This window comes from Leptodactylus fuscus, chromosome 7 (genome assembly GCF_031893055.1).
Source record: "Leptodactylus fuscus isolate aLepFus1 chromosome 7, aLepFus1.hap2, whole genome shotgun sequence".
NCBI lineage: Eukaryota > Metazoa > Chordata > Amphibia > Anura > Leptodactylidae > Leptodactylus > Leptodactylus fuscus.
Window position 1 is genome coordinate 104799826 of NC_134271.1, and position 25910 is coordinate 104825735.

The 25910-nt window shown below is 42.1% G+C and overlaps 1 protein-coding gene across 1 annotated transcript; it reads left to right on the forward strand.

Annotated features, from left to right (window-relative positions):
- Positions 1-2161: 2161 nt before the first annotated feature.
- Positions 2162-24721, forward strand: ESR2 (estrogen receptor 2). The gene is made up of 8 exons (XM_075280823.1): positions 2162-2589; positions 5577-5752; positions 8822-8938; positions 9632-9934; positions 11028-11166; positions 18826-18959; positions 19515-19695; positions 22656-24721. Exons 1-8 carry the CDS (start codon positions 2162-2164, stop codon positions 22837-22839), a joined length of 1662 nt encoding a protein of 553 aa, XP_075136924.1. The 3' UTR covers positions 22840-24721.
- The last annotated feature ends 1189 nt before the right edge of the window (positions 24722-25910 follow it).

Here is a 25910-nt window from a genome sequence, read left to right on the forward strand (position 1 = left end):
TTTGGGGATACACACAGTGGTTCAATATGGTTGCCATTTCAGGTCTCAGATGGGTAAGACTGTTTGGTTACAGATGCATCTCCAGCTCATGTATTACAGATTTGTCATCTGAGACCCTACCTAACTCAGATTTAATCTTTGGCCAGAAATCACAAAACATATTAGTCCTACCAGTTACATCAAATTTGGTGGGTTTGTCAAATATTAATATATTGTGTTTGGTCATCAACTTCAGAAGAGTGAAAATCACCCAATTTTCACCCAACAATGGTAATAATGATTTTTTTTTATGGGGGGAGGGAAAATGCACTTATTTTTAATAGACAAAGCTGTGTGTTTGTTTCCATGTAAGAGCAATACTCCATCAGCTTTTTTACCTCTGAATTACTGTTGTTTGCAATTATTTGCTTCCCTATTCAATAGATTAATTATAGCAAAAAGACCATTAGCTCTAATTCACCATTGATGAGGGTATGATGGTATTGGCACTCAGTCTCAGTAAATGCATTGTTAGGACTATAAAAGGATTGTACCTGAATACAAAAAGTCTTTTTATTGACACAAAAAACAGTAATCTGTTCAAATATAAAAATGATTTTCTGTTGCTACTAACATGTCGATGTAGTTAGGAAAAATTTGGTAAGGGGGGAAAAGTTTCTAGTTCTAGTTGAGTAACCTTAATTCTTTGATTGTGTACATGTAGTCGGGCCATGATTAAACGGCACAGACAGCACATGGATGACGTCCGTTTGTCGTCCACGCCCCATTCACAGAGGTCAGTGAGCACAGGACACAATACGGACAGGAATAGGAACTTTTGCCCCAAGCTCACAGCCCCATACACGGGCCAGTGAGAATATAGAGTTGAGTATATGGGGCCATAGAAATGACATTGCACATGGGCATGTGTTGAGGCCTTGTACTGATTCTACACGTCATGGTTCAACAGCATTCACAGATCTGCAATCTATATTCCCTGCTTGTTCAGTGTCTATACAGAGCTTTTACATCACTGATTTCCCTTCTTAAAGATGTAGTCTTTATTTTAGGCAATCCACGGTAATCCACAGTGATATTGAATTCAATGTTGACATAACACATTACTTGGTATGCAAGACAGGAGATGGTCAGATGGCTGAGGGACCTACTGCTGACCAAAGATGTAGGTGCTCTATTTGCTCTAATCTAATTAAAGTCCTATGCTGTTGAACATACAATATGCTATTTGTCCACCCCTTTAACCAGTCATTTGTGATCTCTTGTCATGATTCCTCTGTTTGGCTTCTGTGTAGTTGCATGACAGTCCTAAATTGCCAGGGGTAAGATTATATGAGGAATTTAAAAAATAAGTACCATACGATATTATGAAATCATAACATAAAAGCAATATATAAAGTGGGAGACCTCTCTAGGGCTAATCTCCTTGAAACATTGAGCCCACAACTGAAGCCTAGAGCTGTCCATAGTACACTTGGTCTCATTACAAAACCTAGAAGGGTCCTAGTTTCTCTATATGATTCTGATGATGGAGGTTATACATTAAAGATACTGTGGGGGAATCATAGTTGATAATACACTTGGTGAAAAGAAACCATCAGTATTGCTTTGGCAGTTCTGTGAGACCACATCTGGAATACTACTATGTCCAGTTCTGAAAAAAACATAGATAAAATAAAGCAATAGCAATAGGTGCAATGGCAGGCTACACAAATGGTGGAGGGTTTCAAACATATCGGAAGAGGCTTAAAGAACTTAATATGTATAGCTGTGAAAGAAGGGAAGGGGGGTAAGACTGAGCCCTGAAATATGTTACAGGTATAAGTAAGGTTGATGAAGGTGGTGTTTTTTTTTTTTATTAAGAAACTAAACATAAGAACAATAACAACAACAAGAGTAGTTGAGTCTTGGAACAGCAGATGTAGAGGTGAAATCTACAGTAAGTGAATGTAGTGTGCCTGGAATAAAGACATGTCTATGCTAAGATAAGGTAAAATGTAAATACTATAAGGGCAGACTAGCTAGACTGTGTGGTTTTTTCCTTTGCCTTCAATCTTTTGTGTTCCTGTGATATTGATGGCAGCCAATTCATGTTTAATGTTGTTTATTTCTTCTAGGAAACTATGTGGTATTAAGTAACACGTCTTACCCATCATCGATCAACATGTCAACTTTCATGCACAAGGAATTTTCTCAGTTGCAGCCAATGCAGCATATTGGACACTCGAAAGCAGAGATCAAAAGTTCTCCATCTGGTCTGCCGTCTGCTCTTGAGTACAATGGCAATCAGAACCTCATGCCAGTTGACCAGAGTCCAGTGTACATTCCTTCTTCATACATGGATAACCGGCATGACTACTCTTCTTTAGCATTTTGCAGCCCATCTGTGCTAAACTATAATGTTCCTGGAAATTCTAGTGATTCTGAGGGCTCTGTAATGAGACAGACTATGAGCCCAAGTGTACTATGGACAGCTCCAGAACATATGTCCCCTGTGACTTTACATTGCCAGTCCTCATTGCTCTATGCAGAGCCACCAAGGAGTCCATGGTTTGAAGCCAAGCCAGAAGAACACATAATGCCAATAAACAGGTGAGAACAAGGCAATTTAGACCTATAGATTAGTGTTATGATCAGTCACTTGGGAAAAATATTGTTCTACCCACCCAAACCGCTATCACTAACATACTTACCTACTTTCATCATCAAAAGTCTATGAAAAGCCCAGTGAAGAGCAAAGTCCTTCTGCTTCCTGTGTAGAGTAGACTCAGTACTGTGCCACAGTTCAGCTCTTCTTAACCACTTCAGGATCGGGCTATTTTCTTTGGCACAATACTGAACATAATTTTGGGTTTTTTATACATGCAGTTTTGAGGACTTAACATTTTTTTCTTTGGTGTTATTCATATAATTGTTGTGTCTTTCTTCAATGACACATAGGGCTTCATTTTTATGTTTTTATTTTTGCATATTTTCTTTATTTTAATATCTGTGAAAATGTAAACAAAAAAGGAGAGTAAAATTGTCTGTTATTCCCATTTTTCATATTTCTTTAAGAGCAAAAAATGCTACAACATTTTTTTAAATAGATTAAAGTGTTTTAACAGGAAAAAAATATTGATGATCTATCCTAAATATAAGTCACTATTATCAAATCTGTGGAGATCTGACATCCGGTGCCCCCACTGAACAGCTGTTCTCAGGAACTGATACAAAGAGAATGGAAATCTCGAAATGAATCCAGCGTCTCCAAGAATCCTTAAAATGTAGCTTTTATTTGTTCATCTAAAATATTTTTCATTCAGCATACCGAGGTGGCAGGTACACGTGCATGGAGCTGACTAACGATGCTACGCGTTTCGGAACGCTACTGGTTCCTTCGTCATGGCATACCGGTCAAATTTTGGTTTAATGCATATTGCGCATTTTCTGTTAGTACAATAAACCTCATTTAGATATATCAAACTGAAATGGCTGTTGCAAATACCAAAATATTTAGAACTAAAAATGATTAAGATTAATAGGGGTGCCCAAACTTTTTCATAGGACTGTATTTACATTGGTTGTCTGGACTTTAAAGAAAAATTGTCAAGGATTAGGCAATGTTATAAAATAAAAAAGAAAACCTACACTCACATGATCAACACTGCGCCTCTCCAGTACAGCCGCTTTGGTGATTCCTCCGGTCTCTGTATACTAACCTGCCGTATATGCACACCACCACCGAAGGCAATCATTGGTCTCAGCAGTCATGTTGGCTTGTATGGTACATGACCATTGAGTGAATGTTTGGCACGTCACCTCTACAGGGAAATAAACAGATACTGGCAGGAACCATCTGAGTGGTGCCACTGGGCAGCAAGTCATATACAAGGGGTATGCAGTTTTTTTTTAGCCCATTCCATGATATGTGTGAATTTTTTTTTTTACATTTCTGGACAAAACCCTTATAATTCAAAGCTTATCAAAAGAGTAATGGGTGACGTAGAGCCAATATCCAGACAATACTTGACAAAGGTAATTATAATTTCTAGACATCCTCAGGGAAAGTAGTTGTTGAAACCAAAGCACAGATGATAACTTAACATTTTTGCCATCTTGGGGTAATAAGGAGCATCTAAAAAATGTCCTAAAATTAGATGCACATTTTGGACTCTATATAGTAGAATGTTCCACAGTTGCCCCTTCACCAAGTATAATGTCTCACAGTGGTCCCTTCACACTGTATAATGTCACTTAGTGGCCTCTATACAGCATAAAATCCACAGTGGCCCCTACTGTGAAAGCCCCTTTAATACAAATACATTTCTGTTTTTATTTAAATTGAATTCATCATTAGTAAATGTTTCTCTTCTTTTTTTTCCAGTTATAAACAACATTTCATGAATGAATAGTACATGCGAATATAAGAAACTTTGTAATATATGATATAAAGGATATCTGAGTCTTTCACCACATTTTTATTTGTTCTCCTGCTTGGATTTTTGTCTCTGTACTCACACACAGTCCTCATGGAGATGAGAGGGGTGGAGTAGGATTATCCTGCCAGGTAGATAATTGATTTATTGCCTTATTAAGTGCACTAGTAGCCTCTTATCTACAACCTAGTAGTGTTAAAAGTGCACCGAATAGCAGAGTATAGAAACAGCAATTATTTGAGTGTCTTTTCCATCCTGGTCCACTCTTCATAGGCTTATACAATATGTAGAAAGTAACTCAGCCTGAAAAGTGGAGAAGGCAACATATTTCTCTAATAAGATATGTTACAAAGTTTCATATATTAACCTGTACTATTCATATATGACAAGTTGTTTATAACTAGAGGTGCACTTTAATTGTCATGAATTAGAAACTTTCAATTTGTATGTAAAGTGATGGTTGTTGGAGCTAGAAAGGCTGAGTAAAGATTTTCTCAGCTTGTTGGAGACAAGATAGGTACACTACTGTCAATATTATTATTTATTATGCTTACTTGTATAGCGCCATCATATTCTGCAGAGCTTTACAGACATTGACAGTCACTGTCCCACGCATAGGGCTCACAATCTACAGTCAGTATGTCTTTGGCGTGTGGGAGGAAACCATAGTACCCGAAGGAAACCCAAGCAAACACAGGGAGTACATACAAACTCCTTGCAGATGTTGTCCTTGGGAGGATTCGAACTCAGGACTCCAGCTAACCACTGAGCCACCGTGCTACCCGATATCATGTCTTGGTCCTTCTGAAGACCCTATTCATTACTGCTGTGAATGTTTGATAGATTCCCATTATGTTAGTGAATATATTGCACTACATTCAAAGTTTCCAGACTGATGTTGGCACAGGGGCACCTTCCTTGGCCACACCTAAATTGGCACAATGTCTTCTGGACTTTGGACCACAGAAAATCCTGTTTATCTTAAAGCAGTGCCTATGCTGGATGTTGTGAAGTCACGTAAACAAGAAAAGAACAATCCAGATAAAAAAGAAGGGATCAAAGTATTTGACTATCATAAGGTGCATCGAGTGTTGGTGGCATTTCTGCTGCCCTTTCTATATCTACAAGATATTGTTCCACCTAATTTTACTTTTCTTGCAGAGAGACCATGAAGAGAAAATCTGTAGGAGCTGAATGCACAAACCATGTTGGAAGTAACCCCGGTTCTAAGAGAGATACCCACTTCTGTGCGGTATGCAGCGATTACGCCTCTGGTTACCACTATGGCGTATGGTCTTGTGAAGGTTGCAAGGCTTTTTTCAAGAGAAGCATTCAAGGTCTGTTTGTTACTGCTTTGCATTCATGTAAATCTTTGCTGCTGAGGTTGATTTAGGACATTTTCTTCCGTGGAGTCAAGTGTTCTTTTGTAATTAATGTATTCACATTGTTAGCAACGCTTAATAACGATTTGTGCTTGGTGAACGTCTCTCTCATTACGTGAACTTCGGTCAAAAATCACAGTGTGTTGAAATAAGCTGGCTGGTTTGAAGGTCTAGCTCTTACCTGTAATTTAAGATGTTTTATTTATAATTCTGAAATTTGCAGTTTATCAAATAATTTGCTGTAATTCACAGAATCTTACAGTGGTTTAATAATAGGTGACAGAAATACTGTGAGAAATTGATTGGGCCCAAAGGTTAGTCACAGGTTAGTCACAGTGATCAAGGATGCAATGGGACATGATAAAGAGATAAGTGCATTTCCATGATGGACATATTGCATATCCTACACGCTACAGTACATAGGATATTCCAGTACAATATTATACTATATGGTCTATACCAGGCCCCTTCAATGCTCTCACAGGTAGTATAATGGTCCCTTTAGTGCCCCCGCATGTAGTATAATAGTTGCTTCAGTTCCCCCACATGTAGTGCAATGGTCCCCTCAGTATCCTCACATGTAATATAATGGCCCCCACACTCATTGTTGTCCACTTGGCACCCTGAGCAGAGAGGAAATGGGAAGCAGAGTGTAGAGCAATGAAGACAGGTCAACGCTCACTCCCCGGGACTCTTGTATCTGCAATGAACACCTCCATCAGTAGTGATGGAAGCAGTCATTATACTACTAAGGTGAGGTTGAGACCATGGCCATGTGAAAGCATTCATCATAAGCAAGGGGGACAGTGGTTCTCAGCTGTGGTGCATACTGTGGCATATGCGTACTGTGGGTTCAGAACCACTGATCTATACTATACAATTAAACTATAATACAGTTAGCATATTCTGGTAACAGCTATATTCTTTAGATAGCTGATTGTTGTCAGTATCCTCAATTTTAAAGATGGTGTTGTGCAACAGCCAAACTATGGTCAGTAGACCATAACCAAACCACTAGTGTCCTGTGACGTTTAAGATAAGGTAATAAGATAATAAGGTAAACTATAAGAATTCAGGATCCTATGGACAAAGCTATGGAACAGAGAAGGGTACATTTTAGGGAGACTAACTACTTAAGGATTTACATTAGGAATTGTGATAGGCCTGTCTGAATAGATGTGTCTCAAGTTTGCGCTTGAAGCTGTAGAAATTGGAAGTTATTCTGATTGTCTGGGGTAGAGCATTCCAGAGAAGTGGTGCCTCATAATTGCCAGAGGGCTGTCTGCAAAGCATTATGGGAAAGCCCATCTGGGCTAAGGACATATTATTCAGATGTAGGTGGCATTTTAGGTATTTTGTGATAAATTATCCCAAAAGTTATGGATTCCCCAGATTCTGAACCTTTTGACAAATTTGGAACTAATTTAATTTCTCTAGGTATAATTTATAAACATCTAAGATCCTAATACAGTATATGGTTTAATACTGGGTTGGTTGGTTGAATTCATCCATTGTGTAAGGCAGTCCTGTACTGGGTATAGAGCCTTGCACTTTAAAGTTTCTAGTAATGAATCCTTGAAAAGGGCGAAGAGATGACATTATCTATAGTTATTGTTTCTCTGAAGAGCAGCTCTACACCTGTGGATTTCTCTGAACTTCCAAGAGCTGTAATTAGAAACATCAGAGCCTTGTTCAGACTTTACACAGGAACATTTGAAATGGTAGAGACAATGTTTAGCTATTATATATGCTAGAACCAAGATAAGGATGCCAGCCACACTTACTATGCTCCACCGACTGGCAGCTCTGTACAGCAATGCCGATTTTTTTCTTTAACTCCCTCTTGTCCAGGACATTGCTTGCATTAGGCAAAAACCACAAGACTGGCATTTTCAACAGTTTCATATCTCTTACACTGACAGAGGCTGTGCCTTATGTATGGAACGGAGCATTCCTCCTCAAATATCTGATGTAGCCTTCATAGGGTTGTAGCTGGCATAGATTTATACCAGTGAACGGGTGTAAATGATCATAAATCTGATGGGGATGATGGCCATGCCAACAACAATGGACGAGGTCAGTGTAAGGCTGAAGCTACAAAGGGAATGGGAAATATCTAGGAAGTTCTTCTACTTCTACCTTCTGCTCAATCCACTCCCTGCTATGGCTCATAAAAACGTAGCAAAAGCTGCAACAATAACTGCTGCATTTTACTATGTGGGGCCTCAGCCTAAAAGAGAAAAATTCTCAAATTTTTGTGCAAAAAAAAAAAAAAAATTCAACTTTTCAAATGAAAACTACTGTACAATGCATAATAATTATCCTCCTTTGTATTGTAAAATTAGATTTGGTAAAGGAGTGGTTGTTTTAGACACTACATATATCCTTTTAGAGTATTGAAAACTGGTAGAGCTTCTTATTTGTGACACATTTGATCAAATCTGTAATGGAGTCGACAGCACAGATGTCTGCTCAGCTCAGCGCAATCTATAGACTGTCTACTGTATGTGATATGCCTATCCTCAGAAGAGGCTAAAATACATCTGGGGTTATGATATATCTTAGGCACTGTTCTAATCTACGTTTGCGTTTCCATTCGGGGAGTCCACTTGGGGACCCCCTGAATGGAAACCTATCCACATAAAAAAGCTGTTACCTAAGGAAACCTGCAGACCCCATAGACTATAATGGGGTCTGTGTGGTTTCCACTTGATTTCCGCATGAAAAATGTGGAGAGATGAGTTCGCCTTGCAGGACTTTTCCCTCCACATATTTCATGCAGATAGGGGAACAGAATGGCCCGAACACAGATGTGAATTGGGCCTTAGCACAGAACGTCAGATAAACTGATGAGAACACGTTACTTACAGATTGTGTGCGATGTAGCACAATTCTGAAGCAAAGGGGTTGACTACAAAAACCTTGACATTTTGGCAAGTGTTATGAACAATTCAGCTTTTGTGCTTTGATGTATTAGGATACTAGTGATAACTTTTACACTGTTCTTCTTTTTTTTCCATGTAGGACACAATGATTACATCTGCCCTGCCACAAACCAGTGCACAATAGACAAAAACAGGCGCAAGAGCTGCCAAGCATGTCGCCTGCGCAAATGCTTTGAAGTGGGGATGATGAAATGTGGTGAGATTTTCCTTTTGTGTTGCATTATCACTATCTCTTTTATTTCCTATATGGAGACATTTTAGCATATAACTTAAAGAGTAAAACAAAAATGCTTTCTACACCATCCCCAAATGGCTATTGACATAAAAATGACAAGACCAAAGTGTCTACATACCATAGAGGGAGCCCTTGTGGCTGCTTTGGTGCCTGGTGAAGAAAGTGGACTCGTTCCTAACTGGTCCCTTCTCCTTTACTATTGGAGGCAAGAACTCCCCTATCTAGAGGAACTGTATTGTTATTGGCCCAAGGACGAATAATCTTAACCTCCTTTTGCCCTGGGTATCAAAATCTTGCCTCATAATGGGGACTCATTTTAATATTTGCTTTGGCGGGCAAGATACTTGAAGAATCAAAGTAATATGTTTTACTATTTTGTGGTAAACCAGTGTGACCTGGGAGTTTGCAGAAATACTTACAGTACTAAAATCCAATATACTATAATGATCTCAGCAAATTCCAAGAACCGACAGTTTACATTCAAAGTTCTATGAACTACATAGAACCTACTAGAAACTTCCATCTATCATATTTTCAAGGGTTGGCACCCAGGGTATTTTTGACTTGCCCCAGCTGAATTTGGCCCTATAAGAAGGTTACAGTGAAAGTTTTTACATCAACAGGTTTTTAAATAATTTTCAATTTTGTTACCAGGAACTAGACGTGAGCGTTGCGGGTATCGCATCATACGCCATCGCCGTCACTCTGAGGAACAGATGCATTGTTTTGGAAAAAACAAAAAAGTCATCGAAACCATAGGCCGTGTAAAAGAAGTTCTTCCATGCTCCATTGGCCCAGAACAGTTTGTTTTATCACTTATTGAAGCTGAGCCACCAAATGTTCTACTGATGAACCGTCCCTGTAAGCCCTTCACTGAGGCTTCCATGATGATGTCTCTAACTAAACTTGCCGATAAGGAGCTGGTTCACATGATCGCTTGGGCCAAGAAAATCCCAGGTATGATGCAATCTCTTTAGACAAAGAGCACCCTGGATTTTATAACATTACTGAAATTTAGCATTGGGATGATAATACTCCATATCGTATTGCTAGGATATCCTACAACCTTCTGAGCAGTGGGAGTCTGACCTCTATGGCTCCAACTGATAATAAAAACTAAAGGGACTGGAGTTTAAGTGAATGGAGATGTGCTGTAGTTCCCTGTACAGTGAGTAGCCGGCAGGGTGACAACTCAGGGGGAATCAGCACTCGAGTGTTGCTGCTCCTTCATTCCGAAGTCGAGTGCAGGTCCTGGAAGTGAGAACACCACTGACCTGTCAGTAATGGCATTCTAGCGATATGCCTTTTTAATATTGTTTTTAATATTTGGTGACTGTCCATAGGAACTGGTCACCAGTAAAATGCGGTGTAATCTGCAGGTAACATGGTAAAGAGCAAGAGGAATTGTGGAGGTTAATATATTTTATGGGAAAAGATCCAGTACAACTTATCATTTTTATATAGTCCAGTCAGTGACTGACAGCGCTCCCTCTATGACGGTACATACAGAGATACCGGTCAGTCACTAATAGGACTTCCTTCCTGACTTCTCAGCATAGAAAGAGCAGGGATTTCAGTGGCTAAATGACACTCATTAAACTATATAACAATGAATTCAGCTCGTCCTGCTCTATAACATGATGCCTGCAGATTGCATTGCATTTTCCTGGTGACAAGTCCCTGTAAATAGACTGTATCCCCTTTAGTACCAACTCCTGTTTAATACCCCTGCACTACAGTGACTTCACTTATTCCTTTTCATAGTGCATATTTGCTATCCCTATAACTTGTCCCTCATCACATCCCTTGTAGGAGAGGTGGTTTGCATTGCTCTCCATACAGTTGAACTCCCCTTTCTTTGTTGCGGATGAACCTCTGTGAGAATATCAGTTATGCCCATCTTAGAGGAACCCATGGAAAAAGGGTATAGACCAACACAAATAGTGCTTCTTCCCTCTGTATTCTCAAACATCCTAGGGTATGACTTTATGGTGCCCATGTCATAAGTGGATACAAATAGTTTGGTGAAGAAGACTGGTTGCTTTTGCAGGCTTTATAGAGTTGAGTCTCTATGATCAAGTTCGACTACTGGAAAGCTGCTGGCTGGAGGTTTTGATGATGGGACTGATGTGGCGTTCAATTGATCAACCTGGAAAACTTATCTTTGCCCCCGATCTAGCTCTGGACAGGTAAGTCCTAGTATATTGAAATGAACTTTGTATTTCTCTTCATCTTATCAATGGGTTAAGATAGAAATTTGTCAAGTCTCTAAAATGTTATTGTGCAACTATTTAAATTAGTTACCCTGTGATTTCTTAGTGAATCATTTAGGGAAGGTGTGAAGACTTGCTAGCCCTTGTCTGTATCAAGAACCTTAAGCAAAATTTTTCTAAAGGAGCTTAATGTTTTTCAAGAGTCCTTAGAAGGTTTTCTTTTCCTGAAATCTAAATGTCACAACTTCTTGAATGGTGCTAATGATTTAGTCTATGTAAGGCCTTCCAAGAAAATCATGGCATTTACGTGGGGTCTAAATGAACAAATAAATGCTATGTATTTTTCTTTGCTCAACCTCTGATACATTCTTATTGCTAAGGAATAAAACCAAGAAATGTAATAAATATATGCAGCAAGTACACAGAGCCAAAGGATGACTCCAGTAGTTGGCTCCTGATTCATTAAGTCTTGCTTACTTCCCATAGTGTCATATCCTCATGACTGGCCATTGATGATGATGGCTGGCTATGCCACCATCCCAATGGCTAACATAAAACAAGCAGCCCTCCACTTTTGAGCACCCTAGCCACTTTGTTCCAGCAATTGGCAAGTGTCACAGTTGTCACAGAAACATTATATGGAGGAAATTGTTGAGACTCATGTTTAGTCATTGAAGTCAGGTTTCATTCAGTCCCATTGTCCCAGGTATATGAAATCCAGCACCTAGTTATGTAGTCACCTTTACAATCATTTGTGAAAGAATGGCTGACTCTAAAGATCTCACTAAATTCCAGTGGAGTACTGTAATAGGATGCCACCACTGCAATAAGTGAGTTCATGAAATGTCTTCACTGCTAGCTATTCCACCACCAACTGTGAGTAGTAGTATTGAAAAGTGGAAGCGTTTAGGGACCATAGCAACTCCACCATGAAGTGAGAGACTACATAAAGTTAGAGTCTTGGTTGCTGAGTGGTGGGACACATAGTGCATAAAAGTCACCATTGCACTGCTGACTCAATAACTGCAGAGATCCAGACCTCCTCCTATTAACATCAGCCAGTGTTGAACTTGGGTGCCTAGAGCCCACCAGTAAAATTCATTCTAGGAACTCACTATACAGCTACACGCAAATATATCCTGACACATTCTCAAATTTCTAAATTGTCACCATCATAAATTTAGGGTCCTCTTCAGGGCAACACGGTGGCTCAGTGGTTAGCATTACAGCCTTTGAATCCCGCCAGGAACAACATCTGCAAGGAGTTTGTATGTTCTCCCCGTGTTAGCGTGGATTTCCTCCCATTCTACAAAGACATACTGATAGGAAAAATGTACATTGTGATCCCCTATGTGGGGCTCACAATCTACATTAAAATAAAATTAGGGTCCTCTTAGCTATGTGAGCCAGGGGTATTTGCTCACACAGCAGTAAACCTCAGAAAGATTCTACAAGATAATTGGTTATTGAGCCCCTGCAGCGTGGTTGAGAAGATGGCCGAGGGAGGAACAGTAATGGTTGGACTGACACCTAGAAGTCATCTCAGCTGCCCAATATGTCTACATTATATAAAAATAAACTGTGTGGTTTCTTAAATAATTTACTCAGTATATTACATAGACACATAGCTTGACTAAAATGCTGTATGCTGAGCATCTGTATGAAGTACAATGGGTATACTGTGACATGCCATGGTGCCCATCTGCTATAGGGGCCCAGCAGGGAATTCATCTTTTGACCTTTGGACTAGTTCTAGTCTAACTTCTTCAGTGGTGTAAAGCACATTGCCACTGAAAGCTGAGTGAATATTACCTGACTTATTTTTTTAGAGGTTGGCTTAGGCTACTTAATGCTTCGGCATGCCAAGATATTTTGGGCAACTGTATGCTTCCAACTTTGTGGGAACAGTTTGGGGAAGGTCCTTTTCTGTTCCAGCAATGCTGTTCCCCAGTGTACAAAGCAAAACCGTAAAGGCATAGCTGGATGAGTTTTTTGTGGCAGAAACTGACTGGTCTGCACAGGGTCCTCACCTGAACCCCACTGAACACCTTTGGGGTGGACTACAGCAGAAATTACGAGCCAGACCCTCTTGTCTAACATCAGTGTCACAAATGCACTTCTGAATGAATGGACATAAATTCCTACAGACATACTTCAAAATCTTGTAGAAAGCTTTCGCAAATATGGAAGCTGTTTTAGCTGCAAAGGAGTGGGCAACTCAATATTAATTCCTATGGATGTAGAATGGGTTCTCCTAAAAGCTCCTGTAGGTGCCCTAGTACTTTTTCATCCATTTCTGTCACAACACACCATTTTAAGTTGTCTTTTGATTTGTCACCATGAAGATGTTATAGGGTGGGGTCCATGAGGCAGGCGCTCCTGTGATTCTATATGAAATGTTAGGGTCCATTCACATGGAGGAAAATGGCGCTTTATGTGGCGCTGAAGTTTCCATGCTGAAAAAAAAACCTCCCATTGATTTCAATGGGTTCTGCTAGCTTTTCTTTCCACTTGCAGAATTTTCCGCTAGTCAATGGGTGGCTTTTTTTTCAGTTCTGAAAATTCAGTGCCAAATAAAGCGCCATTTTCCTCCTTGTGAATGGACCCTAAGGGATCCAGATAATGGTTTTTAATCATATATATGTCTGTGCATGGCATTCTTGTGAGGCTTGGTTAGTCATGAATGCCCAGTAGAGTACAGTACAGCTCCCGCTGTATCCTCTGAGCGAAAGAGAAAGGGATATAATTTAGGGTGGACATAGGTTTTCCTTCTGTTTCTCAGAGAGAGAGAACACTATGAGCAGCAGAAAGTCTAGCAGAATGTCATCATACAGACTCCATGTAGTGAGGCGAGGGGGGGAGGAATAAATTAGATAAGCACCTCACCGCAGAAAGAAAACCAGTCTATCAGTAAATGTGGCTCAGAAATGTTTACTGCATTGCAAAGCACCTTGGAACGGACTGAAATGAGTTTATCTTTTCTGATGTAAAAACAACAGGTCTTGTTGTTGTGTTCTGGGGACCCTCAGGTCACGGCTCAAGAAACCCTAGGATTTATAGAAACCGGCACAAAGATTGGTTTGTTGCAAAGAGACCAGATAGTTGTGGCCACTAGTAGATGATCATACCAAATAACTTTCATATAACTGAAATAGGGACAAATGTGCAGTGTATTGCAGTGTATTGAGAGCTTCCCTGCAAATTGCTCCCATAACAAAATGGAAAGAAAAGGCAATACTCACCCTGCCGTTCCCCCACATATACACTCTGGTTTTACTCGGTGTGTTATTACATCTCCCCTGCCTGACTCCAAAGTGCCGGAAACAGAATGGAAGAAAGTTGGGACATACAGCCCACCACCCGGAATAGAAAATTTTGGACTATACCCCTGATTCAGGACAGTTGGGAGGTAGGGTTAGTCTAACTATCCATGATACATAATTATAAGTGACAACATGGTGTCTGGTTATGGCATAAGCTGGGAGGACAGTAACTGAAGTTGTAAAGGTAACAGCTATATGACAAAATAGGGTTGGTGGGTGGACTTGGACTATGAGCAGAAGATTATGCTTTAAAGTGGCTGTACCAAATTAGAAAATATGGCTGCTTTCTTCCAGTCTCTGCACCACCTTGGCCATGTCGCTCAGCTCTATTCAAGTGAATAGAAGCTATAATGCCAGCTACAAGACTAAGTATAAGATTGCTGCTGTGTCTGGATAAAAGAAGCTGTTTTTTCTAGTCTCATACAAACCTTTTAAGTAAGGGTGACATAATGTGAAGATTATTATGCAAGGAGCTTCGAGGAAAGTATTTTCCACTTTATAAGATTTCTTGCTATTTTCATTGGGAGTTGTTTTTCCTATTAGCAGATACTTGTTTACCAGACAAACATCCTATTAAATCGTTTTACACTCAAAACAACACTTGTTAAAATCCTCACCAATGCCCCTCACCAAACATTCTTCTTAAAAGTAGATTCTGTGATCCATATGGCAAAACCCTGAGCTCCATGTCAGGATAACAAAATCTTCAAACACTTTAGAACCACGGCGAGAGCATGCTCAAGCCGACTCATTATTTTTTAATTTGCTCCTCAATGTACTGCAGCTTCTTCAGCTTTTCCGAATATATTCCAATTTACTTTGAATGACTTGCAAATTATATATTTTTTTGTCTTTTTTTGTTGAACCACTGTTTCCTCTCGTGAACCCTCTTGTGATTGAGAATTATGTAAAATATTCTTCGTTCTCGGCATTGTGTTAACAAGCGGGTCAATGCAGATTCAACAGCTGATGTTCCAGTAAATATTTATTAAGAATCATCCCTAAAAGGGAGCATTTGGGAAATCACAGTACAGGTTCTCATAATGAAGGTGGTTACTTGTCTCAGTTTGTTCCGTATTTGTTTAAACTTTCTCTTAAAGGCCTAGGACCTTCTTTTAGTTGTACACCTGTAATAGGGGAGGAATCCAGCAGTGAGCTGTCCTGTCTTTAAGCTGGAAAACCGGAACTTAGTCTAGGATCATTGCAGTTTGGCTTGAAGGGAGAATGACCTAAGTATTTATATCCCAATACATAGCAGGTATTGTTAACGGTAATTATCTGGAGCAACGCTGTAGTGTTATAGGTTGGACTAGATGGACCTGTGTCTTCATCCAACTTCATTTATTATGCTACTATGTTGGATATTATTGCTGTAAGTCTGACCACAAGGGCCGCCATCAGTCAGACTTTTATTACCTATTTGCAGGCATCCCTAAGAAGACATAGTATCCATTCTGACCCACATCTACACCCACATCTGCCCATGGCCCACCGCTACAATTCCAGTACTAGCTTGCGGCATAGTCATTGCCTCTAATTGTTTCTCTGCTGGGGTCCAGTCAGTAACCTGCTGCTTGGCAAGCTGCTGCTCGTATATTATACACAGGGCCGCCGATAGGCCAGTACTACTGCTACTGGCGTCAGGGGCCCGGCCAAATTGAAAAATGGGGGGGGCCCGGTTTTGGCCTGCCACCGTGTGCCGGCCCCCTGGGGCCCGTAGCAGTCATTGTATGTCCTATTTCAACTCAGATCTGCATCCACAGGACGCAGATCTGAGTTGAAGACATACGCGGCTGAAGCAAGGAGCTGTCACAGGTCAGCTCCTCGCTTCAGCCATCGCGTCTACAGGCCAGTAGCCGGCGGCAGCGGCGAAGCGAGGAGCTGACCTGTGTTAGCCCCTCGCTTCGCCCCTGCGCGCCTCTCTCGCTGACACATATGCGGCTGAAGCGAGGAGCTGACCTGTGTCAGCTCTTCGCTTCGCCACCGCCGCTACTGGCTTGTAGACGCGATGTGATGACGTCACATCGCGTCTACAACTGTGCACCAGTGAGAGAGAGGCGCGCAGAGAGCTGCGAGGGAACGAAGGAGAAGGTAAGTGTAATGTCGTGTACGCTGAGGTTGAACGTGAAACTGGGGGCAGATGAAGGAGAGGACGGCATGACACTGGGGGCAGAGATGGAGAGGACGGCATGACACTGGGGGCATAGATGGGGGGGACATGAATCTGAGGGCAGAGATGTGGAGACATGAATCTGGGGCAGAGATGGAGGGGGGACATGAATCTGGGGGCAGAGATGGAGGGGGGACATGACTCTGGGGGCAGAGATGGAGGGGACATGAATCTCGGGGCAGAGATGGAGGGGACATGAATCTGGGGGCAGAGATGGAGGGGACATGAATCTGGGGCAGAGATGGAGGGGGGACATGAATCTGGGGGCAGAGATGGAGAGGACGGCATGACACTGGGGGCAGAGATGGAGGGGACATGAATCTCGGGGCAGAGATGGAGGGGACATGAGTCTGGGGGCAGAGATGGAGGGACATGACACTGGGGGCAGAGATGGAGGGACATGAATCTGGGGGCAGAGATGGAGGGGACATGAATATGGGGGCAGAGATGGAGGGGACATGAATATGGGGGGCAGAGATGGAGGGGACATGAAACTTGGGGCAGAGATGGAGGGGGGGGACATGAAACTGGGGGCAAAAATGGATGGGCGGACATGACACTGGGGGAAGAGATGTGGGGACATGAATCTGAGGGCAGAGATGTGGAGACATGAATCTGGGGGCAGAGATGGAGAGGACGGCATGACACTGGGGGCAGAGATAGAGGGGACATGAATCTGGGGGCAGAGATGGAGGGGACATGAATCTGGGGGCAGAGATGGAGGGACATGACACTGGGGGCAGAGATGGAGGGACATGAATCTGGGGGCAGAGATGGAGGGGACATGAATATGGGGGCAGAGATGGAGGGGACATGAATATGGGGGCAGAGATGGAAGGGACATGAATCTGGGGGCAGAGATGGAGGGGACATGAATCTGGGGCAGAGATGGAGGGGACATGAATCTGGGGGCAGAGATGGAGGGGACATGAAACTGGGGGCAGAGATGGGGGGGGACATGAAACTGGGGGCGGAAATGGACGGGCGGACATGAATCTGGGGGCAGAGATGGAGGGGGAGACATGAAACTGGGGGCAGATGAAGGGTGTATATGAAGCTTGGGGAGAGATAGAGGGGGGACATATAATGTACGGGTGACTGTAGTAGGATTATACTGTGTGCGGGCACATGAAAAATTAATGAGAATGGGCGGAGTCAACATAACAGTGGGTGGGGCTAAATTTGCCACGGCGCGCACATTTTGTCCCTCTTTTGGTTCTTCAAAAGTTGGGAGGTATGGGTACAGGGGGCAATGGAAAGATGTTAGAAGGTGGATGGGGGGAATTGTTGGGGCATCGGGTGTGCGGCACTGCGGAGAGGGAACTGGGGCAATAATATATAATATGTAAGTTTTTAGCTGGAGAACTACAAAGCACACAATACCCCTAAAGGTATGTGTGCTTTGTATTAATAATGATGTAGGCTGCTATGCTACTAGCATAGCAGCCTGTTTGGGGGTGGGACTTTCACTTTAAAGGAGTGTTCACATTGCGTTTTTGGCCTCCCTTGCCGGGATACGTTGGTAACCAGTCACAATCAGCTACCCACTTAAACCTGCATGGAGAACTGCAGGCCCCCCCCTTTTTTTAATGGCCAGTTCTTTGTGCAGGGATAAGTTGACAGCTGATTCTGACTGGTTCCCAATGTATCCCAGCAAGGGAGGCCAAAAACGCAATGTGAAAAAGCCCTGAGGATTTATTAGGAGGGCTCTTATAGATGGTGTTGGCTCTCTATAGGCGCTTTCACACGTAGCAGATTTTACCTGCAAATAGAATCTGATTAAGCCTTGTAATGCTGCTAAATAAAGGGAAATGTAATACATAATGGGTATGTCGCAAAATAAAGTAGTTTTAAAATGGGAGGGGGGGAGGGCCAGACACTTAGGCTGTATGGGGCCCCAAAATTCCTGATGGTGGCCCTGATTATACAGACACATAATTTGGTTATGAAGCGAAACAATGAGTATCTGTATGAACTACAATGAGTGTACCGTACCATGCTAGAGTAGGCTGGGGCCCATATGACTCAGGGGCCCACTGGGGTATTCACCTGTGGGTCGATCCAAGCCTTGTACCAATCTATTTATAGTCAATGTATGTGTTGCTATCATATATGGTTGACACGTAATGTGTGTGTTTGCAGGGATGAGGGCAAATGTGTGGAGGGAATATTGGAGATCTTTGATATGCTGCTAGCCACAACTTCAAGATTTCGAGACTTAAAACTTCAACACCGTGAATATCTCTGCCTGAAGGTGCTCATCCTGCTTAATTCCAGTGAGTACATTACAGATAGTACTTGTATCTTGTATAGGAGTTTTCAGTCTTTCAGTATACCCATTTGCCAAGTAGCACAAAAATGTTTGCAGTGTTTGGCTGCTAGAAGTTTGGCTCTGTATCTTATATAGATGCTGACAGATCCACTTTGATAATACCTCTATTATATATGTTATAGGTGTGCAATGACAAGTCATTCTATCAGTCAGAAATCCTTATTGCACAATAATATTCTGGTACATTGGAGCAGAGGACACTGTTATCAGCATGGGGTTGGGGGAGAAGTTAGGCTCTGATGTCTCATAGAGCCCCCTCTGCTGTAAAGGAAGACAGTAGTATTATTGATGGTTTATGTTAAGTGTGGGGCCCAGTACGCATTTTGCACGGGGGCTGGGAATCTTCATGGTACACCTCTGGTCTGCTGCTAGGTGTAAAAGACAAAGTTTTTGTGTGCTCCATGGTATGCAGATGCTTCAGAGTATAGCTGACATGAAGCCTTGTTTTCATACAGGGTCATCTCAATTAATTGCACAATTTCGTCTTTGTCACCTCCAGACATGTTTCCACTATCAACTTCAGAGGAGGAGTCGGAAAGCAGTCGCAAGCTACACCAGTTATTGAATACAGTCACTGATGGACTTGTCTGGGTCATTGCCAAGAGTGGAATTTCTTTCCGTCAGCAGTCTACCCGGCTGGCTAATTTACTAATGCTTTTATCACATGTTAGACATGCCAGGTAAGTACACAAGACAGAAACTAATCCAGAGACCATTACAGTTAGTATCACTGAAGAATAATAGAAATGATTTCATGCATGTGATCACGTAACATCAGCTGTTTTGCAGATGGTGTCCATTATGCCAATGACTATTAATGGCTTAGTACATAGTATAGTATAATAGAGGAGTTTAAGAATCTGCAGTCAGACCTTGGTCTCATAACCAGGGTGTGTGTCAGCAGACTTTTTTGGGTATGTATGTGTTTTTAAGGGGCTGTTAGGAGTCTCACTTTATGGGGTTGTGCTAAGATAGGCTGAACACTCTAGAAGGCAATAAACAGTAAGTGGATGCAGCCAACACCAATCCCTCGCTGTCAGGGTGCCAAACCGAATGCGAGGACTTCATACGCAACAATGTAAACAGTGTCCTCACTTCGATCCAAGATGGCAGCACAAAATCCGCAACCCACAAAAAACATTCAAATCCAAACTTGAGGTGTAAATGATATATTTCTTTTATCGATAATCCACAACAGTACAATAGTAAAGGTAACATGCTTTGGCGTACAACCCATCCTTTTTTCACACCAGACACAGGTGCTGTAAAGATACAGCTCTATAAAACGCTGAAAAATGTCATCATAAAACAGTGCCATTATAGAGTTTTTATGGATCTGTATGGATTCAGCACCTCTGTTTGATTTGAAAAAGGAATCTCAAGTTTGAATTTGGATGCTTTTCATGGGTTGCACCTTTTGTAATGCCATCTTCATAAATCCCAACTTTCAAAGGACAGAAAGAGGGGCAAAAAGTGTGGTGTGCTGCAAATGTAGCCCCACCTACTTCAAAATTGACTCTGCCCATTCCCATCAGTTTCTCTTTCTGCTCCCCACACAGTATAATGCTCCTACAGTCACCCTAATATTATATGCCCCCATATTATAATGTTATCCTCAAATTGACACCACAGTATAAAGGCTCTGTCCTGGTGCACCCACAGTTTAATATCTCCCTCCAGCTGCCCCACACCCTCCAGTTACCCCAGTTTAGCTAGTGGGGGACATTAAACTGTGGGGTTAGCTGTGGAGGACACTAAAATGGGGCAACTAGAGGGGGACAGTAAACTGGGGACAACTAGAGTTGAACATTAATGTTTCTCTTCATCTGCCAAAGTTTAACATAAAAAAATACTGCTACTCACCTCTCCTCCCTCCCCTTCTGCTCTGTCTCAGATCTCTATTCCCGGAGTGTTCTGGGTGCCACCTTGTGAGTGACATCATCACATCGTGCCTACAATGCTTGAAGTCGGAGCATGCAGGAGCACAGTGGTGAGGCAGGAGCTGCCCTCTCCTGCTTCACCACTATCTTCAACCAATCTGTGTCCTCTCCGGACGCAGATGAGTTGAATCTGGGACATACCTCCCGCCAACTGGGACCACGGGTCAGGATGGTTGGGAGATATGCATCTTGAATCTAAGTGAGGACACTGCCCATGTTATTGCATAGGATCCATGCACTACATAAACATCACAAGTCTGCCAAAGGGAGAGACACTCTTATCCAATGCTATAATTGTACCATTTATGGATGGTTGGCGTCCCATCACCTGGACCACTATATCACAATACAGAGGAGCTCTAATGCTCATTGTCAGAGCGGTACAGCAGTAAGACCCACATTGCTGAATCACAGACATATCTTTGGGCACTGATCTTCAGCTGTATGTTGTAGTTGTACTTACAGTATGTAGCATCACCACGGAGTCCCAATTTTAACTGAAAGCTTAAAGAGGACCTTTCATCAGAATGGACACAGGCAGTTCCATATACTGCTGGAAAGCTGACTGAATTCAGCGCACTATCGGCTTTCCCGATCTGTGCCCCGGGTAAAGCGCTATCGGTCCCGGTACCGTAGCGCTTTACAGTCAGAAGGGCGTCTCTGACAGTCAGTCAGGAACGTCCTTCTCCACAGCAGCGCCCATCGCGCTGTAGAGTGTGAGTGGGGAGGAACGCCCCCTCCCCTCCTGATAATACTCGTCTATGGACGAGCACTATGAGCAGAGGGAGGGGGCGTTCCTCCCTGCTCACACAGTACAGCGCTATAGGTGCTGCTGTTGAGAAGGACGTTCCTGACTGACTGTCAGAGACGCCCTTCTGACTGTAAAGCGATACGGTACAGGGACCGATAGCGCTTTACACCGGGCACAGATCGGGAAAGCCGATAGTGTGCTGAGTTCAGCGCACTGTCAGCTTTGCAGCAGTATATAGAACTGCCTGTGTCCAATCTGATGAAAGGTCCTCTTTAAGCAATTTCCTAATATAGTTCTATTAGCAGGAGTGCTCTGTGTTTGATGTTCACATTAGGTGTGTTCTAAGACCTCCATTCACCTGCAAAGACCATTAAGTGGCACATTTTGGATTTATACAATACAATAATAGCAGTAATAATAATGTGAACACTGCTGGCATCTGTAGGAGTTTTACATTCCTAGGGTCATCCACCCCTAACTGAGCAGTTGTTGCTATTATTTCACAACATGGTGTGATCAGCTAATAGAGCTGCAAATGATAAAGCTGTGAAAACGGCAGTATGTTGTCTTAGCAGCCATTGTAACAGACTAGAAAGCCTGAGTAATCTGACCCTGCACTCACATGGTCATCTAGCTGTTAACAAGAAGTAGGGGACAGATGAAAGTATGATTGCAGGACCAGACTACCCTGGATTTGTTTGTAGTCTATAACCATGGAGACATATAGGTCTGCATAGTAACTGTATGTGCAGTAGATTATAAATTAAGACTGTGAGCAAAGCTACTTTTTTATTTTAACTGAAAAATACATTTCAAAAATTGCTACCAAACATATACATATTCTTTAATATTAGCCAACTGTTCAAGTCATAGACCATAAACGATAAGATAGCAATCCTCTCTGGATTTATCCATCATGCGGTTAATATTTTATTTTGGCTTGTTTTAGTAACAAAGGAATGGAGCATCTACTTAGCATGAAGTGTAAGAACGTGGTGCCAGTATACGATCTACTGCTGGAAATGCTGAACGCACATACTCTGCGGGACCACAGAAAGCCAATGCCAGCTGCAAGTTACAGTGCCAAAACACAAAGCGACGGTAGGGACAGTCTGGGGCAGCCACCACAATAATCCTGCATGGATTGGCATAATGTGAACAAAGCCTGTACCTGTTTACAAGCTGCTCCTCATAGGACATAAAAGACATTTCTGCGCAGAACACAATGTGTGCAATGTCTGTAAAGGAACGAATGACATTCCAATTACATTAGGAATACACTTTGTATAGTGTCTTTGAAAGGATCTGAAACTTCTTAGGGATTCTCAGGTGATTTGCTCAATTTGCATTTTTTGTATATATTTGATTGGCAGCACCAAGCCTTACACACAAGTCTGCACTGTGTATTGTTATGTGATGCTACAAGTTTGAGGAATATTTTCATGGGGTGTGCCCAGTGGTGGACTTCTGCTTACACAGACCCTTCTGAAGGGACCCAGGTGGCCAACATCACCTATTTCATAATTCAGTCATCTACTACCCCTTATGTCCCATTCTGAGGATGTATGCCAGCCAACAGAGTGGAAAGAAGGAGCATTTTGTCTTTGCCATTGTAGTACCCTCCTCTGTGTTTAGCATGACAAGCGTAAAACCCTGGGCTAGTGCTTGACCCAGAGATGTAACTTCATGCTTCTGGGCATCCATTGAAAATTTGTAACTGGACCTTCACCTACCATGCGCTTTTTCTAACTCTGGTGTCCTCTTATATGGGAGAAGGGTCTTTGGGTTCCTTTAGGCACCAGAGCCCAGGTGCACCTGCTATCTTTGCCTCCCTATTGCTATGCTACTGGTTTGACCTGTTTTTGCTCTCTATTGTTTTTTCGCTGTTTTCTTGTTCTGCGGAAAGAGTTTGTATGTGAATGCCCTGGTAGTGAAGTTTGCTAGAATCCCCATCAAACCTGGCGTTCATCTTAGAAGCATCCAAAAATGTCTGACCTATCAGGAATATTTAATAGGGTAAATCTGCCCTAGATGAGGGTTCACCTTGAGTTTTCCCTGCCATTGTGGCAAGTCATTTATTACATCATTACATACGACTGAACCATATCAAATGGGCTTTTGAAGTACATTCAATAGGTGCTCACTGTAACGTATCTCTCGGTGGTTCTCCATATTTTTATAGGTTAGGTAACATACAGTTAGCAGATTAGCAAGTCATAACAGGCAAATGTAAGGGAACATGGCTTTGGAATCAGACTACACAAAGAGTTTGGGGGGACACAAGTCTGCATAAGAGCCATTAAAACTAAAGGGGTCAATATTTCCCCACTGTGGGACTATTAAAGCATTATCTTATTTTATAAATATCTGCGGGTGTCCTACGCTCTGCCATCCTGTGGAGCCTCCAAATGTCTATGTTGGTTGCATTCAGACACTACAATTCCTTGCATTTCTGTTATGAAAAGTGCAGCATTCAAGTGAATTGGACAAAGTTGTGATATTTGATACAGGTGCTATGAAACTTGACGCTCCTGGGCATCAACTGAAGATTTGTAACTGGACCTATCTGAGTGCAAACCAGTGAAATGTCTTTGTATATTCCCCCAATTTCTAATTGGTTTCGACCATATGGTCACTATTTACTGCAGTCAGTTATGGATTAGATGATCTAGCACTAAATCTCCTACAGTGCGGCTAATAGAAAAACTCCATCATCCTGTACTACAGACTTATTAGCAAAGTCAGAGCCAAGGTCAGACGCTCAGCCCTCCTATTAGAGCTGTGATTCCCAATTTACTAAACCATAGATTTGGGAGGAAATAATCTGTGAGAAGTCAATACATTGTTAGAACTGGAAAGTAGTAAACAATGGCATGTCCTCACCTCTACTTATGGCCAGGAATGTACTGCTTTCGTTCCGGCTCTTGCCTGTGTATTGCAAGTACTTTCAGTAGATCTCTCAACAGTTGGGGCACTATGCAGAAACCTTGCTATAAGGTTACATGTATACATACTCGTGCATCTCGATAAATTACAATATGATCAAAACATTTTGTTTTGTTTTTTTAATTCAATTGAAAAAGTGAAACCCATATATTATATTGAGTCATTACAAACAGATTGAACTTATTCAAGTGTTTCTTTCTGCTAATGTTGATGATTATGGCTTACTGCTAAGGAAAACCCAAAAGTCATTATCTCAGAAAATTAGATTATTATATAAGACCAAGTGCAAAAAAAATTCTCCGCTTTGCTGGTTTCCATCTTCTGCCCGAGAAACTGGACAGGAGACGGAAACCGGCAGTCAGTTTTCAAACCCATTCACTTGAATCGGTTTGCAAAGTGACTTCCCATGAGCATCTTCTGCATCTCCGCGGCGAAACCGTTTTTTTTAACCGGACCCAAAGTTGGACATGCAGGACTTTGTGTCCAGTTAAAAAAAAAAATGTTTTGCCGTGGAGAACAGAAGATGATCACGGTCAAACACTGCTGGGTTTCCGTCTCTTGTCCAGTTTCTCGGGCAGAAGACGGAAATCCAAAGCGGAGACCGGGTGCAGGTGTGAGGGTCCATTCACACGGAGTAACGTGCCGCGTGACCTGGCACGTATACGGCGTGTGAGATTTTGAGCGCCGTAAAAGCTCCCATTGATTTCAATGGGAGCCTGGATCATATACGCCGCGTTATTTTGCGGCCGCAAAATAACGCAACGTATACGATCCAGGCTCTCGTTGAAATCAATGGGAGCTTTTACGGCACGCAAAGTCTCACACGCCGTATACGTGCCAAATCACGCAGCACGTTACTCCGTGTGAATGCACCCAGAACCCGCCCAAATATTGGCCAATTACAATAAGCAGGTCATCTATATGTGTAATATCTGCACAAACTGCCAATGGAGTTCAGTGGTAATGGCGGCCACCAGTATCAGATTTCTATCTCCAGGACCTATAAGCAAAGACTGTCTGGTGCCTTAGACTTCACAAAATGTGTCTCTTCCATAATTTGTGCTACTTCTGTCCATGGGCTGTATCTGGTATTACATTGAGTGAGTGTGGATGTGGTGGATAAGCACAGGACGTTATGGTGACTTTCTTACAACATCTAATGCCCTCTTCAGACTTTTCCCTTGTCCCATCTCTCACTGACATAGCATTAAGTACCGAAGGAACATGTACATATATAACGTTAAGTTTATTAATATAT

Excerpts from the sequence above, each read along its gene's own strand:
- ESR2 (XM_075280823.1), top strand. The coding sequence starts at position 2,162 with ATGTCAACTTTCATGCACAAGGAATTTTCTCAGTTGCAGCCAATGCAG. Across the intron at positions 11,167-18,825 it reads CCCGATCTAGCTCTGGACAG|GGATGAGGGCAAATGTGTGG; the intron begins GTAAGTCCTAGT and ends GTGTGTTTGCAG. Across the intron at positions 19,696-22,655 it reads TCACATGTTAGACATGCCAG|TAACAAAGGAATGGAGCATC; the intron begins GTAAGTACACAA and ends GGCTTGTTTTAG.